The following is a 19,563-nucleotide window of genomic DNA, read 5'->3' as shown; positions in this document are numbered from 1 at the left end:
ACCTTGTTAAACTTTTATATGCTTCCATCTTCATAATGCAAGGGCCCATCACACACATATTTGTCTAGAAATATTTTTTTTAAATCATCCCTAATGTTCTGGGTGATTTTGTAAGTATTCGACATAAGTACAGTTTCCATTTAGAAAATGATTTAAATCATTTATTGTAGTCTGCTGTATTGATAGATATTAGTTTCATGTTCACATCTTTAGTTTAGATCTCCCAGGCAGTCTTTAGGTTGGAAGGTCTCCTTCCCATGAGCCTAATCTTTACCTCGTTCCAGGGATTCAAGTCAAGAGTCTGGCTTGAAGCCATCAAAGCATCAATTTTACTTTCAGTCAGAAAGTAAAATATTTTAATTTAAGAAACATATTCTTAAATTAAAATATGTCTTTAAAAACAAAGTCTGTCAGGAATTTAATTAATATTGGCCTTAATGCTATACTGTCTACACTAAAAAGGTTGTAGAGTCAAAATTAGCAAATGAGGAAAGCGTTTTTTGTACAATTGATTTTCAAATATTTTATGTTAAAGCAATATAATTTAAACTAAAAGAAAGAACAAAACTTTTGTTTCCATAAGTGCTTCTGTGTTCTAGGTATTGCATTAAACTCTTGACTTGTCATGTTTTAAATGATTCTCATGACCTACATGTAGAACTAATCATTCCCAGGATAAGAAATGCAACAGGGTTTATGTACATAAATAAGGAAGTGTTTATGTTAAATAAAAAACACACAGGAAGGAAACTTTTTAGAGTCCTCAATACCTCAACAGTCAGTCATTATGACCAAATGTCTCCCTGCAGCTATTAAATCCCAGCAGAGTGATGAGGAAGATTACAGACAGGTGTGCAATCTGAAATAGGCCAGAGATCTTCTATTCAGGAAGATGACTCACTCACAGAAAAGCACCTTCACACACAGGATTAAACTTTTTAGCTGATTAGCTTAGAATCAAGAAACTTAGTGTTGTTTCCAGAACTGTTGGCAATTTCAGTTGTTTGTGTTGGCTATGATGTGTGTTCTTTTTACACCAAAAGTCAGAACTTAAGGTTCATATCACAACTAACTTCAGAAAACCAAAGTAATTCTTCAGACTCTAGTATTTCTAGAATCTAGATACTAGCTATAAAATGATTACTCTCATGTCAGTTACTGCTGATTAAAGTTGTTGTTTTCTATTAGAAATTAAATGAAACTGCGCCCCCTAGTGTGTGAAATTGAATTGCAGTAGCAATATATGAAGTTCATAAATAAAGAAAATCTTTTGAGAACAGAACTTTCTCTCTTATAATATCAGATCAAACATAAAGATAAGAATAATGACAAAAAATAAAGCAAAAGTGTGCTATAATGTGAATATGTTTGAATAATAAAGAACTTTTTTACTATTTTAAGTCTTTAATTGTCTGATCTAGTCCCAGTAACCAGTTTCTTTTTTAAAGCATACACTCATCTTTTCCGTTGTCAGAGTTTCAAGGCAAATATATGGTGGGAGAAAGCAAGAGAGAGAAAAAAGTAGCATATTTTTAAGTATGAAAATGCGACACCACTTAACACATTTTAAGAAAGAGGAAATATAAAATCATGTGTGGTTTCCAAGAAAATGACTCATATTACAAAGAAGACCTAAACATAAACTCCACCCTCAGAGGTGTTAGTCCTTCAACTTACCACTAAAATAAGACTTTATCTTTATCAAAGCCTATTAAGTTTAACCACATCTGAACATTATAGAGATCGACTCTTGCTTTTGCACGGTAATACATTTTTGTTGGAAATGTCATGTGAAGCCTGCTGAAACTAGAAATCAAAACTTCATTATACCAAGTTTCAACAAGAAACTTGGTGTAATTATATATATATATACTGTATATACTGTATATATACTGTATATACTGTATATATACTGTATATACATGATAAAAACCAGTTAATTTTTTTTCTTGGCTTTTTTCTCAAAAGTTTCTATTTTATGTTTAGCAAACAAGCAGTTAAAATAAGATTTGTCTAACAGTTCTGCACACAAGGTATTCATTGTCTGCTGATGCATTTTAAACACATGCCAGTTGTCTAATTTATACACTGTGTTCCAAATTATTATACAAATTGTATTTAAGTGTCATAAAGATGACATTTTTTGTTGTGCTTTTAAGTTTATAGATGGTATTGTGTGTCAGGGCTCTTTGAATCACTATAATTAATTTCAGAGAGCTGAGTTGATTAGTTTGTCTGGTGAGCTCAACTAAAGGAAATCTACTTAAGAAGGATGTTCCACATTATTAAACAGGCCACAGGTTTCAAGCAATATGGGAAAGAGAAAGGATCTCTCTCCTGACGAAAATCATCAGGTAGTGTAGTGCCCTATGACAAGGTATGAAAACATTAGATATTTAACAAAAACTGAAGCTTTATCGTACTGTGAGGAGAATTGTGGTTGATTCAGAACAAAGATGGATTTGTACAGATAAAGACAGAATGAGGAAGGTTTCTCTTAGACAAATTCATTGGATTAAAAGATGAATTTGTTAAAATGCCCTTACAAAGCAGCAAACAGTTATTTGGAGCTGCTGGTGCCTCTGGAACCTCAAGGTGGAGGATCCTCCAGAGGCTTGCGGTGCATCAACCTACTATTGGGCCACTGCTAACCAGAACTCACAAGCAGAACCGGTCCCAGTGGGCCCAGCTGTACATGAAGAATAATTTTCAAACAGACTTGTTCACTGATGACCGCTGTGCAACCCTGGATTGTCCAGATGGATGCAGTAGTGGATTGGTGGTGGATGGCTACCACGTCCCAACGTGACGTCAGCAAGGAGGTGGTGGAGTCATGCTTTGGACCGAAATCATAGGGAGAGAATCATTGGTCGGCCCCTTCAGAGTCCCTGAAGGTGTGAAAATGACCTCAGCAAAGTATGTGGACTTTCTGACTGATCACTTTCTTTCATGGTTCAAAAAGAAGAGTAGCAAAATCATCTTCATGCATGACAATGCACCATCTCATGCTGCAAGGAATACCACTGTGTCATTGGCTGCTATGGGCAGGAAAGGGGAGAAACTCATGGTGTGGTCACCATCCTCCTCTGACCTCTGACCTCAACCCTATTGAGAACCTTTGGAATTTCCTCAAGCAGAAGATCTGAGGGTGGAATGCAGTTCATATCAAAACAGCAGCTCTGGGAAGGTTTTCTGACATCCTGCAAAGAAATTCAAGCAGAAACTTTCCACAAACTCACAAGTTCAATGGATCAAGAATTATGCTGTGATATCAAAGAAGGGATTCTATGTTAACATGTAACTCGGTCTGTTAGGATGTTTTTGATTGAAATAGCTTTTGATTTTAGTATATGTGACCACTTAATGCTGCACATTCAAAGAATGACCGTTTGCAGTTCTTTATAATCCATAAAATGTTTAGAAAATCTGCTGTGCATAATAATTTGGAACAGTGCATTTTGACTTTTTTATTTTTGAAAATAATACTGCTCTCATGGGGAGCTTTGTTCAGTGAAATGTGATTTATACTGTAATAGTTCATGACTTGAAAATTATACTGACCATCATTCGCATTGACCATTTAAGAAAATATCACTTGCATAGTAATTTGGAATATGGTGTACATAATGAAGTTATTGTGTGTACTAAATACATTATATATGTAGTTTTTTCTGGTTACAGAATAAATGCAAAACATATTTGTCACATCTTAAAAGAGAAGTGATGGTGACATATTTAGCAATGAGGAAGCGAGATGAGTAGCACTTGCCACATGACTTGTGAAACCAACTTTAATGCTTGGTGTGATCAGCTACTGATCTGTGCAAAACACAAACTTTGGATTTTGTGCATGATTCCTTCGGACACCATTGGATGAGATATAGTTACAAAGCTCCATCCTATAATAAAACTATTGCACAGGACTGTATATTTAGCAATGCATGCTCTTTACAGGAAGCATGTCATCATGTGGTGCTGGTGATTATATTTATAGGGCCTCCTTCTCCATAGCAAGACTGAAAGCTATACTAGTAAACATTTACACAATTACAGAGAAATTCCACAGCTGAAAGCTAACATTAGCTGGTAAATTATCTGGCTGCTCTGCTTCAAACCCTTTCTAGGGTAATCACTTAAATTCTTCACATATTTTAAACCGTAGCTTTTTAAAACCCTGAGATCAGTAACTGGACCATGTCTATACCATCTACAGAGTGTGTGAAATACAGCAGCCTGCCTTTTCACATGATAAATGGCATCTCACCACATCATACTTCCAGTTCTTTTCAAAGTCACCAGTTCAGTCATTTAGAAGTTTTTTTTATATATCTGTGCATACACATCGTCTCTTTGGTCACTGCTTCTAGTATTGGTGGCTCCCGTAGTCGCAGAAGGCCCCACTGTGCTGTCGGTGGAGTTCGCAGCCGTATCATTCAATGTTTCAGTTTGATCTTTTACCTGGAAAACAAACAATCAGTGAATAAAATATTGGAAAACAATTCTGGAAAATGTTTTCTTCAGTGTGAATTTAGAAAATATCCCTAAACTTTTACATGCATCCTTAGCTACTCGTGTGCCAGAGCAGCTGAACAGATACTGATTGTGCTAAAGTCACAAGTAGTTAGCATGAAAAGGAGCAAAGCTAAATGAAAAGAAAAGTTCATATTACTGCATGTTCCTTAATTTGCAGTTTTTCATGTTGGAACACTCATTTGATTTCATAACTTTTAAAACGCCAATTGGAGTTTTTTTGTTTGTTTGTTTGTTTTTTTGGGGGGTGGGAGGTCCAATCAAAGTATAACAGTAGGGGTCAGGGGTCAGTGTTCTCCACGTTTAGATGTTTGTCATCTTAATTACACCAGATGATCTTTAGGGTAAATGATTGCAGCCTGTTGGAGAAGTTAGTGACAGACCGAAAAAAATGCTTTTAAACTATTTTATTCAGACACTGAAGGAGATTCTGTGCCATGAGAATCAGAAATGCACACCTTAACTTAAAGAAAAGGTTCAGTAGCAAAAATGAGGCATTTACCAGACAGAGAGGCTACAGAAACAAATATAAGATTAAACATGCAACTATTTTCAGCTTGGAATTAAAAGAACTAGCCACACAGTTGATTCATGCTTTAAGTTACAAAATCTTTTCATGGCATTTTCAGATTTTTTCAACCAAATATTGGCTGATAAATTATTACAGTATATATTTTTAAGTATAAATGGGAGGAATGCCATCACTTACCACAAGATGAAAATATATTGGGTTGTCAAAGTTGTCTTTGTCACCTGCTGGTCAGACATAAATAAATACTCAGAGATTGGCTTTGAATGTTATTTTATCTTGCTCTATTTATTTATGCTGACTACCATTTTGATCCATTTTATAACTTGAATTATGCCTACATTATATCAAAATTTCGCTTTTACATCCTCATTTTCAGAATAAATATAGTTTTTTTTTGTTGTTTTAACGCTCCTGTTATGTTCGTTTCTGAGGTACAGCAATAATGTTCCTGGGTCAGTTTGACCTGTGGAGTGTTTACTCATGTAATAGTGTCAGAAACCAAAATATTCCTCCGAAACATTTTTGTATCTGATTATTAACTCCAATACTAAAGATTTGAATTGATATTTGTGCAATGATGTTTTTATATTTCTCACAAATAAAGGATCAATGACGACAACCTACTCCTTTACTCATTTGGACATAAAAAATGTTATTTACAATTTTTATGTACACTGAAAAAAACCTAGACACAAAAAACAATAATTTCCTTGAAATTCATCTTTTGTAAAAAAAACATTTATTGCATTTAGATTTTTTTTTTTTTTTTCAATGAGTGATCTTTATAATTAAATTTGAGACATGTATACTGTTCAGGGTCAAATTGACCCACTGATTAAAATCAAGATAAATGAGTCATGCAGAAAGTATTTATGTTTCCTCCGCTTCTCCTGAATGTCACTCAGTGTGGGTGGAGTTTGCCCACAGGAACAGAAAAGGTTCCCGTCAAAAGTTGTATGAACACCTGCTTTCTCGCAGTTTCCTAGTGAGGTAAAGACAATAGTGAGAAAGTCGCAATGTGTGTGTGGGGGTGTGCATGTAGGGGTGTGTGTGTTGTGAAATATGGTTCATAGCTGCAAGGAAACATATAGAACTGGACATTTTTTGACCCTTTTCACACTTCAACTTGACTACCGGGTCAAATTAACCTGAACAGTATATATGTAATATGTAGGCCCATGGGATGGTGCAAATGTGTAAATTGAATAATTTTTCAATTTATATGTAAAGTGCACCTATGAAGACAAATAGAAAAAGTTTCATGCAAAACAAATTCTTCCAACTATTTAAAAAAAAAAAAAATTTAAAATGGGTCAATTTGACCTGCAACATAACAGGAGGGTTAATATATATGTGCACCTTGCTATGGTATACTGTACATGGTATACATTTTACCACATAACCAAAGTCCTGAATGTATCTTAGTGATAGTTTATCAGATTAAAAATTAGAAAGTAGTACTTAACTGTGCAATAAAAGGAGAACGACATGCGGTTTTTAAATAAAAGATAAAAATCTCAAAAGTGTGTTATGTATTTGTTTTTAGGTATAGCATACATTGGAACATCAATTTTCAAGTTGGATTAAGGTTTAAACTTTGACTAGGCCACTCTAAAGCATTAATTAAGTTTAAAATAAACCATTTGATGTATCTCTATGTTCAGGGTTGTTTCCTGCTGGAAGGTGAAGCTCCTCCTGAGCCAAACAAAATTAATGATAATAGGCCTACACTTGAATAGTGCTTTATCAAGTCAGAGGAGTCCAAAGCTCACATTACATTAACTATTCACACTTTGATGGTGTTTAGCTACAATATAGCTACTATGTGACAGACTGACAGAAACAGGCAAAGTAGACTAAGTATTTTGCCCGTAGACACAAGGACTGAGATAGAAGGACCAGATGTTTGAACTATCAAGCAGGAAGAACTCCTCCATCCTGAGCTATTGTTGGCCCAAATAATTACATTTGTTTTAAATAATTAGTTTATAATTGCTACTCCTTCTTAAAGTCCATATTTGTGACCAATCCAGAGTTGTGATGTAAACAGAAATAACATTTCCTTATCCTTCCAAATCTTTATTGTGTGTTACTTTGTGTTGGACTATGATATAAATCCCAACAAATAATTTGACATAATGTGAAAATATAAGAGGGACATGAATACTTATTGCAAGACAATGCATCATAGGCTACACAGTTATGGACTAACCACAACTCCTAATGTGAACCTGAACTTACCTTTCTTGCATTTACGATAACCAATATAAATTAAACAGGTTAGAAGAACCAACAGGATCAATATCATAAACCAGTAAGATTTTCTGGGTTCTGACAAAAGAGAAAGAGAAATAGTTCAGTTGTCCTGGTGAATGTAAGCAAAACCTGTATATTACAAGATATATTTCAAAACCACTGCCATAAAAAATTTGAAATAGTCTTAGTTCATAAATAGGCTGCTTTAAACATTTATATTCTCCAATTTAATCAATAAAGTATTCAACAAAACTAATTGAACAAATAAAATAAACATTCATCAGTTTTACAACTGGGTGAAAACTAAAGTGTTCTCTTCTAGTCGCAAAGTCTCACCATGTTGTTGGATACAGTAATCCTCAATCTTTTCTTTGCATTCAGCCTTGCTGATCTGGTTGCTATGGTTACAGATGATTGATTCTTGTAAGTGATAGATATGAAGAGAAGAGCCAGATTTGGTGACAGATCTTCTCTCTGCTTCTTCCTGGTTGCAGGTTTGGTTTTTACATCTCAGAGAGATGCTGATAAAAACGTTGTCTGTCCTGCAGGTCGCTGTCAGGTTATAGGAGGAGGAGCTGAATGAGCAGGTAAAGCTGAGATCAACTGGAGACACTGGATCTGAGGGAGGAAGGTAATTTCAGACATTTTAGAGCATTAGAAAAAAAGTTAATGAAAGGTCAGAATGCAAATCAGAGCAACGTTGTTCTTAGAGACTTTTGTTTCAAATTATACTGTTTATGAATACAGATTTTGTTAATAAAGGCCATAAACCCAAATAGAAAGAGATTATTTATTATGTTACACGTGTTGGAATTTTAACTTCTTTATCAATTTGGAAGTATGCAGCTATTTATTCTGCTACCTAATATACATGGTCAGAAATATAAATATCAGAAACAACTTACCTTGAACTGTAACGTTGTATTGAGTCAGTATTTGCTCTTTAGGTGATACTACCTTTGCAGTATAAATACCACTGTGTGACTTCTGTAGATCCTTTAATTTCACACTGTAACCTTTTTCTAAAACTTCAACTTTTCCAGAGCGATTGTTAACAACATTTGGTTGGGAAACAAGTGAAAACTCTACCAGTGTATCATCTTTAAATTGCCATAAACAAAAGCGAGAATTTGGTGGAATTTCAGCTTCTGTGAGATTAAGAATTAAATTATCTCCAGTTTTCACAAATACATCAGTCACTGCAGAGGAACCTGAAAAATGAAAAACAAAATAAATTTAAATTAAATTGATAACAGTAGAAATTTCTCATGAACATTTGACTGAACATATTGACTATCTACATTGTTTTGCAAAACCGTTTCTCATTTACAAAACCCTTTCACTGATTCTATATTGATTTATACACCCGAATACAAGTATGATGTCAATGACATCGCTTTTTTTAATTAATATTTTCTGTCTGTCCCTGTTTGGAGACAAGTTGTTGCAGCTTAATTTCACAGGCCTTTATTGATTCCAAAACAAAACCAGTACATCGCTTGCATTCTTGCTATTCTTTGAACAGAGTTTTATATTTCTGTAAATATGTTTATGCACAAATGTGCATAAACTTTGGTGACAGTGGTAGGAGTTTGCGGATTACTGGTTCAGTTCCTGAACCGTGTGCCCTTGTTATAGTATTGCCTGCCATTTTTTGGTGACTACTGTTTTCACTTACCGTAATTTCCAGATTATAAGCCACGACTTTTGCCTCACGCTTTCAACCCTGCGGCTTGTACAATGATGTGGCTAATTTATGCATTTTTTTCTAATGGCCGCCAAGGGCGCTTGAGCAGAAAAGGTAGGAGTGAGACAGGCGGAATATATGTGTCAAGGAAGACGCAAGTTTAATGTAACTTCGCACTTTGTGCATGAATAAAATTAGCATGAACAGACCTTCATCATGGAAAATGCAAGAAGAAATACATATGACGCAGCTTTTAAGTTAAAAGCAATCGAGCTAGCCAATAAAGAAGGAAACAGAGCTGCTGCACACAAACTTGGCATGAATGAATAGATGGTGAGACGCTGGAAACGGCAGCGGGAAGAACTGGAGCAATGTAAAAAGATGAAAAAGCTTTCAGAGGTAAGAAAAGAAGGTGGCCCGAACTGGAAAACATTCTTGTCCAATGTACTGTAGGCACATGCAGCTTATAGACAGGTGCGGCTTATGAATGTACAAAATGTTTTTTCCTTTAAAAATGTACCGGGTGCGGCTTATAATCAGGTGCACTTTATAATCCGGAAATTACGGAACTCTAAATAAAGTCTCTATCCTATTTTAACTTCAGATATATTTTTAGGGAAATAAATAAATGTAATATATAAAGACAAAGCATTTTTTAGTATACTTGAAAACAGTTTGATCAATTTCTTCTTAGTAGTCAGGAAAATTTATATTCCCTTCACAACATTGTCTGACAAACACTCAAATACAGTGAGAGATTAATGGTTTAAAAAAAACAGAAACAATACACCATTGAACAGAATAAGCATTTAGAACAACAAAGCGAAGACATAAATAAAGTGACGATAATTTTTTATATTGGGAATAAAGAATGGGTTCAATGCACAATTTTTCCTTGATCTTCATTACAAGACTCAAATAATTTCTATCCACCTAAAATAAATGCTTTTTCATTTGAGTTTCATCTCTCTAGCTTGTGGATTAGTGAACATGGATAAGTTTCAGAGAGAAAAATGAACAAAAGTTTGACATTTCAAAGCTTTAAATATTTCTTATTTTACTGGTATGAACTCCTTTCGTCAATTTGGTTCATGAGTCAAAATCATTTATAGTGATGTTTTATAAAAGAATTCAAAACTTTGAAATGTTTAAAACAAACAGAAAACACTGAACTTACCTTGCATTTGAAGTTCACAGACTAGCAACAGAAAAGTTAAAAATCTGACAGTCAGTGCCATTTCTCAAACTGGACTAAAGAAAGTTCTCACAGCTTCTTTCTCACCTCCATGTGGTTTTGTTTCACACATTCACAAAAAACCCAACCCCCATGGGTTTTTTATAGATGCTCTAGTCTGATTTATTGAAGCTATAATGCAACAGTTCTACATAAAATTTTGGATGGCTCAAACTGGAATAACAGGAATATACTGCAGATAAAACTGAGGTCAGTGTGAGGATTTGGTTTTATCCTGTGTGTTAATTTAGGTTAATGTGTTCTGTTGCATTTCTGTGTTGTCCCATCTACCCTTGATTGATCCCAACTGTGTCTCGTTCCACTGATTACCCTCTGTGTTTTTAAAGCCACCTGTGTCTGTATCCCTGTTGGGTCCTTGTCTATTCAGTCGTTGCATGTTTTTGCATTTGTCTCCAGTTGCTACCAGTTCTGAGCTCCTCGTAGTGATGGTGAGATGAAGCCTCATGAGGCCTTGAACCACTTGAGCTGGTTCGAGAAAGGGTTCATTTCTTGAAGCTTCATGTGCACACGAAACCACCTACTGGCCAGGTGTATAATCACAGCCAGCTGTATCTTAACACGTGTGATGCATTGAATTTTTGTCTATTATGGCCCTTGGGAATGACTTCACAAAAGGTGTAGGAAGAAATCATTTGTCTACATAAATTATGTATACACATATGTCCATCCATCCATCCATCTTCTTCCGCTTATCCGAGGTCGGGTCGCGGGGGTAGCAGCTTCAGAAGGGAGGCCCAGACTTCCCTCTCCCCGGCCACTTCTTCTAGCTCTTCCGGGGGAATCCCGAGGCGTTCCCAGGCCAGCCGAGAGACATAGTTCCTCCAGCGTGTCCTGGGTCTTCCCCGGGGTCTCCTCCCGGTGGGACGTGCCCGGAACACCTCACCAGGGAGGCGTCCAGGAGGCATCCTGACCAGATGCCCGAGCCACCTCAACTGGCTCCTCTCGATGTGAAGGAGCAGCGGCTCTACTCTGAGTCCCTCCCGGATGACTGAGCTTCTCACCCTATCTCTAAGGGAGAGCCCAGCCACCCTACGGAGAAAACCCATTTCGGCCGCTTGTATCCGCGACACATATGTGTATAATAAAATATTGTTTGAATGTATCCTCTGTGTGTAATTATTCCCAAAATAGTAGTGTCATGTGATATGGCATGTTGTGTAATAATGTTTTTCTGTGACTCTAGAAAAATGGCATGGGCTTAATCAGGCAGAGGACAGTGAAAGTGCCTGTGGAACTAGGGAGGGGCAGTGAATAGGCTAATGCTTGTGTAACTTGGATGATTTCATGCATTTTTATTAAGAAACAACAATTTCTCCACAGTTTTTGGTTTCAAACGATTTCTCTTTTTTGACACTACATGGATGAGGTGTTATTATTGTACCCCAACTCCTTGGAGCACAATAAACACCTCACCTTTACAGAAAATAAGAAACAGTGAAAAATACAGTTCCTCATAAGCAAACCTAATGCATCTGCAAATGTTCAGCTCACCTTACCTTGTTAGGGCTTATCAAATCGAAATGTTCCCACATAGGGAAATCCTCCTCTTTCTCACCGGCTCCATCCTACTCCTATCCTGTCCTCGCTCTCCTAAATCTCCTTTCTATCTATCTATCTCTCTCCTAAACTCTCCAAACACCAAACTAACTGTCTCAAACTAAATAACAACTATCCAAACTCTGCTATCCAAACTATCAAAACTCTATCCACTCTCTCAACTGACCGCAACTCGCCTACAACAACCCACATTTTGAATGGAGCCTGTGGGGTTTTTAAAGCTGTCAAACCCCGCGCCAACATCTGAGCCACTTCCCGAAGCAGTCACGTGGTACAGCCGGGCAGCGAGGCTTCGGACGTCATCGTTTTCGGCTCCTCCCCTAAATGAAGCAAGCTTTGATACGCGCTTTACGGAAACGCCCCCTCCATTACTCGATACACGCCTCGAAGCCTCGGCACATCACGTAACATCACTAGCTCCTCGCCTTCTGCTCACCTGAGCATTATTCATCATTAAACCATCATTTTCTCTACTGCCTGGGTCCACTGTGTCTACCTCACCACTCTTCTACTGCAAAACATGACAAAATATTACAGATCATGACAACTTCTACAGAAAATGTTCATGGTGCTGAACATGTATGAAGTCAGTGTAGCAATTGTCTTTCTACTGAAACAGAAGCTCAATAGTTTTCAACAGTTTCCTAGCCATTAGAACGTATGCCGTGCTACTAATTCATATTTAAAGCCTTGATCTCACCACTCATTTTTGTGTATAGAATACTATTGTAACTCTTGATGACTAGCTTATCAATTCTATTCCGTAAGAGGAAAATTTTTGTAACTCAGATTATCAAGTTTCTTCAGAGTCGTTTATGGCTGGAGCAGGAAGGATATCTTGTTTTAATGCTGTATATCTGAGGAAGTCTCTGAATACAAAACAGTCTGAAGGACCATGGGTTCTTTGATTGGGTTTTATTTCTGTGTTCCACTTTAGATAAGTCTTGTTTCTGTTTCCTTTAGTTCAGCTGCTTATAGTGTTAGTTATTGTTACTGTAGTTGGGTTTGATTTCATTAGGTCTAGTTATTAGTGTTAGATTTATTTTTGATTCCCATGTGTTATCTCCCTCGCTTCACTGTGCCACTTTCCCTCCTCAACCTGGCTCCTTTTCCTTCAACTCACATCTACAATCAGTTGGCTCATCAGCCCAGATCTATTGTTCCAAATGTCAACCTCCCAGTACTTAAGCTCCTCATTGTCTGTCACTACTCACTGGTTTGTCTTGTCATTTTTGTCACTACTCCCTGGTTCCCTGTGATCACTTTGTCGACAGTTTGGCTTTTTGTTTCCCTGGACTTTTCACCTTTTTTTTGTTTGTTTTGTAACTTGAATAATTTTTTCATTAAACCTTCTAAAAGAACTTTTTTGTCTCTCACCTTCTGCAATTGAGTCCATTAGATACACACAACATGACAACTGACCTGACAGATTGCAGAAAACTACTCTCTCCATCACAAACTTGTACAAGATAGCATTTTGCTACAAAAACTGAAGGATCTCACCTTCCCCCAAAATACTGTCAGCCCACCGGGACAGACATGCACACCTTCACTGTCTCAAACTGTGATCTGTTTGTCAGGTAGTCATAGATACAGGTGGTTGTTGAGGAATCCACCTGTGTCTTCTGGAGTCTTTGACAAAGCAAATCAGGCTGTATTATGTTAGATGAAATGACACGATCCTCACAACGTTGTCTATTTGTACAGATGAAAGCAGGTGTGTGATGTCTTCAATTCCAACCTCATAGTGATAAGCAAACCACCTGAGGGATAAGAGTGGATGTGAGATCTGGTTGGCTGGAGGCTGAGGATGCTGAACTTCTTTTTGAATAGAAACTAAGGACATATTCAGTTCATTGCCTTTTCCAGACTTTTACAGGCATCAGTCTGACAGCAGTTAACAGCATTCAATGAAAAGCCTAAGCAACTATCTGAAAGTAAAATTATATATAGTCATCAGTTCACAGTCATCTTGAATAAATTAGAGTATGTGTTCTAATGAGGCTCATTTGTCATATTAAAAACACGGTTTAAGAATAACGACATGTGTTTCATTTAGTTGACTGAGTTACTGGAATAAATTAATGTGTGAATGTGTGTGTAATGATTAATGTGACGTGTTTTGGGGTTTTCTGGACTTGATAAAGTGCTACAGACCAATAACCAGGTACCGTATTATATCTGTGTGTCTGTGTCAACATTTTAATCAAGTATTTAGTTAACCCTCACTTAAACATTTCTTTATCTATACCTGTATATATGCAATGTTTATATTTGTGGTATTTGCTGTCTTGTGAAACTTGGGGTACTATTTCTCTACCAGCAGTCAATCTCTGTCCAAGCAAGTCATGTGGTGGTGACTGGAGTTTGTCAGGGTTACAGTGTGCAGCCTTTCGGTTCTTTCCTGTTTTCAGGAAATCTATTCTGGCTGCTACTTGGAGAATAACCTGGTTTGCAATCTTTGCCACATTGAAAGCATTTAAAGGGTAGTTATGTTTTTTCAGTATTTTAGATGGTTTAAGAAAAATACTTTTTGATGAGCACAGTTTATATTGGCAAAAAAAAGTTGATTAGGGGTTTAGTAACACTTTAAGGTCTCTTTTCTACTTAAAAGATATCACAGATTTTAGAACTGAGACTTCAAGGAATGTTAGAGATAATTGAAAGCTGTAAAGATAAGACTTTCAGAAAAAATTTGGTTATTAAGGCTGAAATAAATGATTGTATCATGAAGAATTATTATTGAAATAATTGTCTACTGGAGTATACAGATTTTAAAAGAGCCATTTACTGAAAGAACAATACTGTTTGAGAAGATACTAAGCCAATACTGTAATTTCACAGTATTTAATTAAAATAAGCAGAAAATAATACATATAAACAGGAGAAAAGAAAGAGGAGCAGACACAGGATTTTAAAAAAATACTCAGTTAATCCCTTTTCAAGGTGGAACTTATTTTTAAAATGAAATTTGTCAAAACTTGATAAGCATAAACCACTGAATAGTTTAGGAGAATTGGATCAGATTATTCACTTGGTGATTCTAAGTGTAAATAAAGTTGTGAATATTGAAAGGAAAAGGCTGCTGCTAATAGAGCTGCAGATTTGTTGTTCATTCATTTCCTATGGAAAAAGCAGAGAATTCAGTTTATTACTTTATCCAGAGGGTCTTGGCTCTCCACTGTTAAATTATTGTTTCCTGGAGGACTGGATCATGTTGAGGTTTAAAAGTTTACCCTGCTGCTAATCTTCTTTCAATGGGTCTCTCTGACTTTTATATATACAAACTGAAAAATGGAAACAGAATAGGAAAAAGAAATTTACTGTCTCACAGAGGGATTATACAGGTGTCACAGTAGCAAGTTAAGGTTAGTGAGAGCATACGAATACAAAAGTATAACTATACGTATATTCATAGTTCAAGAATATGTGGCACATAAGAAGTTCAAAGTGCAGTTCTAAATATATACACAGTTTAATACTGGAAACCTAACCAGAGAAAGGAGATACACTGTAATATATAACAATTTATACACTAAATACATCACACTTCAGTAAACAATACATGTTGTTTACTGAGTGCCTGTCAGTATGACCTCAGGTCACACAGGTTCACTAGAAATGGCCGTCATGCAGGTGGTTGAGAATATATCAGATGTAATGGTTAATACAAAATATACAGGAATATACAAAATCACCATTTCTTGACTTTCAAAAATCAGTTTTCGAAATAGAGCTGTATTATTAACAGTTCATGTCACAATGATCCCAAAGAGCACAACACTAATAATATACAAGGCAAACAACAATCACCTTCAGTACTGTTTTCATCCTGTCTGTTTCCCTACTTCTGATATCAAAACAGTAAAAAAAAAAAAGTTTTCTCTTTTACTTTTTTAAACATGCAATTTATATACATAATGTACAGAATGCTGTCACTTGTTGTCTCCTCATAGACTAACACTGAAAACTAATATTAGTTGGCAAATTATCTGGCTACTCTGCTCAAAACGCTGCCCAGTGAAACGGTTTAAACCTTTAACAAGTATTTAAGCCGTAGCTTTGTAAAACCCTCAGTTACTCTATATAAAACAAAGCTACTTAAATGTCTAGAATACTTAAAGCAATTTACATAAATATAAACATACTATAGGCTATTTTCCATCTGATTGACTCAGTAACCTGAGCCTCCAGATTATAGGAAATGCAGCAGTCTGCCTTTTCACATAACAGAAATGTCATAATCTCACTACACCAGTTTTGCACTTCACACAGCCTTTATCAGTGAATACACACTCTGTGGTTGGTCATCGTCTCTAGTCTTGATGGCTGCTTTACTTGTAGAAATTCCCACTGCGCTGTAGGTGGTGGCTGGGGAACAAGATTCATCTTCATCTGTTTTATTCAGTGTTTCAGTTTGATCATTTACCTGGAAAACAAACATAATCAGTGAATAAAATATTGGAAAACAGTTCTGGAAAATGTTTTCTTTAGTATGAATTTAAACAAAACATCGTATCACTTAACCTTTTACATACAACATGAACTGCTAGTGTGCCAGAGCAGCTGAATACAAACTGCTTGTGCTACAATAGCAAATAGTTGGCATGAAAAAGAAGCAAAGCTTCATGAAAAAAACAGGGATCAGTGTTTGTGTTGCATTATCTCATTCATTTGCTGTTTTTTACATTGGAACACACATTTGACCCACAACATTTAAAACACTAATTGCAGGTTTTTGTCCAATTAAAGGATAAGAGTGGGCAATTCCAGTCCTCAGGGGTCAGAGTTAGGGTTAGGTCCATGTTTAGATGTTTGTCATCCTAATAACACCAGCTGATCTTTAGGATAAATTAATGCAGCTTGTTGGAAAACTTGGGGACAAACAAAAAAAGGTTTTAAACTATTTTAATCAGACACTGAAGGAGATTCTGTGCCATGAAAATCAGAAACCTTTAATTTAGGAAAAGATTCGGTAACAAAAATGAGTCATTAACCAGACAGAGAGACTACAGAAACAAATATGAGTTTAAAATATTTAACTATTTTCAGCTTGTAATTCAAAAAACTGCCTAAACCGTCGACTCAATGCTTTAAATTATGAAAAAAACCTTCGTAACATTTTCAAATTCCTTTAGTCAAATATTGGCTATTAAATTATTAAACTATATAATTATAAGCACAGAGGGAAGCACTTACCACAGGAAGATCATATATTGTGTTGTCCAAGTTGCCTGTGTCACCTGCTGGTCAGACATAAAGAAATAATTTATACTTTAAAAGCTTTGGTTTGAATATTGTTGTTTTATCTTGCTCTATTTACCTGTAGTGACTGCTATTTTGGTTCATTAGATAATTTGAGTTATGTCTACATTACTGTATATCAAAATTTTGTTTTTATATACTCATCCTCAGAATAGATATTGAGACATTATAAGTTTGTAAGTTTAGTTTTAAGTTAAGTTTTAGAAAACTTAACTTAAAAATCAATAATTATAGGTATTCTAAGCCATTTTAAATTAAAAATGATCAACTAAATAGTTACTCTTTAACCCTACTGTTGTAAATGAAAATTACCAATAAATATTGTTGACACTGAAATAAATCCACATATATACATACACAGCCCCTTGCTAAGGCATACATTTTGCCACATAACCATAATCCATAATGCATCTTATCAGATTAAACATCACAAAGTAGTACTTAACTGTGCAATAAAAGGAAAACAACATGCAGTTTTTCAAAATTTTCCTATAAGATAAAAATCTCAAAATCTCATGTATTTGTTTTTAAAGTTTAATATCAAGGAAAGTTTAAAATGAACCATTTGACATATCTGTATGTTTAGGGTTGTTTTTCTGCTGGAAGGTGAAGCTCATCCTGAGCCAAATGGAACTAGCAACCCATTGATTAGAGGATGAACTTTTTTTTTTTCTTTCTCCCAAGAGTTTTTGCGGCGCTAGTGGCTCGTATTTTTTCGACAGTAGGCAGACAGGAAGGAGGGTGAGGAGAGGGGTAAGACATGCGGCAAAGGTCGTCGGGACCAGGAGTCGAACCCGCGACGTCCTCGTCGAGGACTAAGGCCTCCAAGAGTGGGGCTTGCTAACCCCCTGCGCCACCACAGCACGCCCCTGGATGAACTTTTACCTCCTGAACCACTGTCAGCCCAAAAAATTAGATTTTTTTTTTAAAATTATTTTATAATTGCCACTCATTCTAAAAAAACTATATTTATGACCAACCCAGAGTTGTGATGTAAACAGAAATAACATTTCCTTGTCTTTCCAAATCTTAGTTGTCCACTACTTTGTGTTAGTCTATGATAAATAATATAATAGGGACATAAATACTTTTTTTCAAGGCAATGCATCATAGACTACACAGATATTGGTTAACCACAACTTAATGGAAACCTGAACTTACTTTTCTTGTGACTTCGACATAGAATATAAATTATAGGGAGTATAAGAACCAACAGGATCAATGTAATATACCAGTGATGTTTTCTGGGTTCTGACAAAAAAGAAAGGGAGATAGTTCAGTTATACTAGTGAATGTAAACAAAAACTGTATATTTCAAGATAAAACCATTGCTATGAAAGCAAGAATAAACTAAATTCATGTCATACTTTTCAGGCCTGAATTTGAAATAGATTTTTTTTGTTCATAAACAGGCAGGTTAAAATATGTAGATTCTCTAATTTAACCAATAAAGCATCAAAATACAATAAGTGAACAAGCAAACAACTTTTATCAGTTTTACAACTGGGTTAAAAAAAAAAAGCTAATTTCTTGTCATGATGTCTTACCATTATTTGTACAGTGAGTCTCAATCTCTTTGATGGACTCATTCCTGCTGACCTGGTTGCTATGGCTACAGACAATTAATTCTTTCAACTGATAGACATGAAGAGAAGAGCCAGATTTGGTGACCGATCTTCTCTCTGCTTCTTCCTGGTTGCACGTTTGATTCTCACATCTTAGAGTGATGCTGATGGAAGAGTCGTCTGTCCTGCAGGTCGCTGTCAGGTTATCAAAGGAGGAGGAGCTGAATGAGCAGGTAAATCTGAGATCAACTGGAGACACTGGATCTGGGGGATTAAATTGATTTGAGAAGTTTTAGAACCTCAGAAACAGAAAGAATAAAGAGAGGCAGAAACCCAACAAGAAATGTAATTCAAAGAGCAACATTATTTTTAGAGCATCTTGTTTTAGTTTGTAGTGTTTTTGAATATGGATTCCTTTAATAAAGTTTTAAACAGAGATTCTGACAGGGTTACCCTGTAGGCTACATGTGTTGAAGTTTTAACTTCTTCATCCATTTGGAAGTATGCAGCTAATTATTCTGCTACCTAATATACATGGTCAGAAATATAAATGTCAGAAACACTTACCTTGAACTGCAACGTTGTATTGAATCAGTATTTGCTCTTTAGGTGATACTACCTTTGCAGTATAAATACCACTGTGTGACTTCTGTACATCCTTTAATTTCACACTGTAACTTTTTTCTATAACTTCAACTTTTCCAGAGCGATTGTTAACAATATTTGGTTGGGAACCAAATGAAAACTCTACCAGTGTATCATCTTTAAATTGCCATAAACAAAAGCGAGAATTTGGTGGAATTTCAGCTTCTGTGAGATTAAGAATTAAATCATCTCCAGTTTTCACAAATACATCAGTCACTGCAGAGGAACCTGAAAAACAGAAAACAAAATACATTTCAAACTAAATTGATAT

General features: G+C 35.8%; 2 protein-coding genes across 3 annotated transcripts in view; both read right to left on the bottom strand.

Moving 5' to 3' along the window:
- Positions 1-3,816: 3,816 nt before the first annotated feature.
- LOC111608979 lies at positions 3,817-10,234 on the bottom strand. Its single transcript, XM_023336013.1, has 6 exons — positions 10,183-10,234; positions 8,224-8,529; positions 7,655-7,936; positions 7,304-7,393; positions 5,240-5,283; positions 3,817-4,458 (listed from the first exon to the last, which is right to left on the bottom strand). Exons 1-6 carry the CDS (start codon positions 10,187-10,189, stop codon positions 4,309-4,311), a joined length of 879 nt encoding a protein of 292 aa, XP_023191781.1. The 5' UTR covers positions 10,190-10,234; the 3' UTR covers positions 3,817-4,308.
- A 4,889-nt stretch (positions 10,235-15,123) lies between these two features.
- LOC111608939 (SLAM family member 6-like) overlaps positions 15,124-19,563 on the bottom strand; it is a 29,120-nt gene continuing 24,680 nt past the window's right edge. Inside the window, exons 16-20 of one of the 2 annotated variants that reach the window (XM_023335557.1) lie at positions 19,215-19,520; positions 18,630-18,911; positions 18,244-18,333; positions 17,017-17,063; positions 15,124-16,246 (exon numbers count right to left, since the gene is read on the bottom strand). Coding sequence is in view for 1 of the 2 variants with exons in the window: in XM_023335556.1 (XP_023191324.1) it covers positions 16,085-16,246; positions 17,017-17,060; positions 18,244-18,333; positions 18,630-18,911; positions 19,215-19,520 (884 nt within the window). In the remaining variant the exon portion in view is untranslated. The remainder of the gene's footprint in view (positions 16,247-17,016; positions 17,064-18,243; positions 18,334-18,629; positions 18,912-19,214; positions 19,521-19,563) is intronic. The other variant, XM_023335556.1, reaches the window with a different exon arrangement.

This window comes from Xiphophorus maculatus, chromosome 6 (genome assembly GCF_002775205.1).
Source record: "Xiphophorus maculatus strain JP 163 A chromosome 6, X_maculatus-5.0-male, whole genome shotgun sequence".
Classification (NCBI taxonomy): Eukaryota; Metazoa; Chordata; class Actinopteri; order Cyprinodontiformes; family Poeciliidae; genus Xiphophorus; species Xiphophorus maculatus.
Note: the sequence above shows the minus strand (reverse complement) of the source record. Positions and strands in the feature narration are given on the sequence as shown.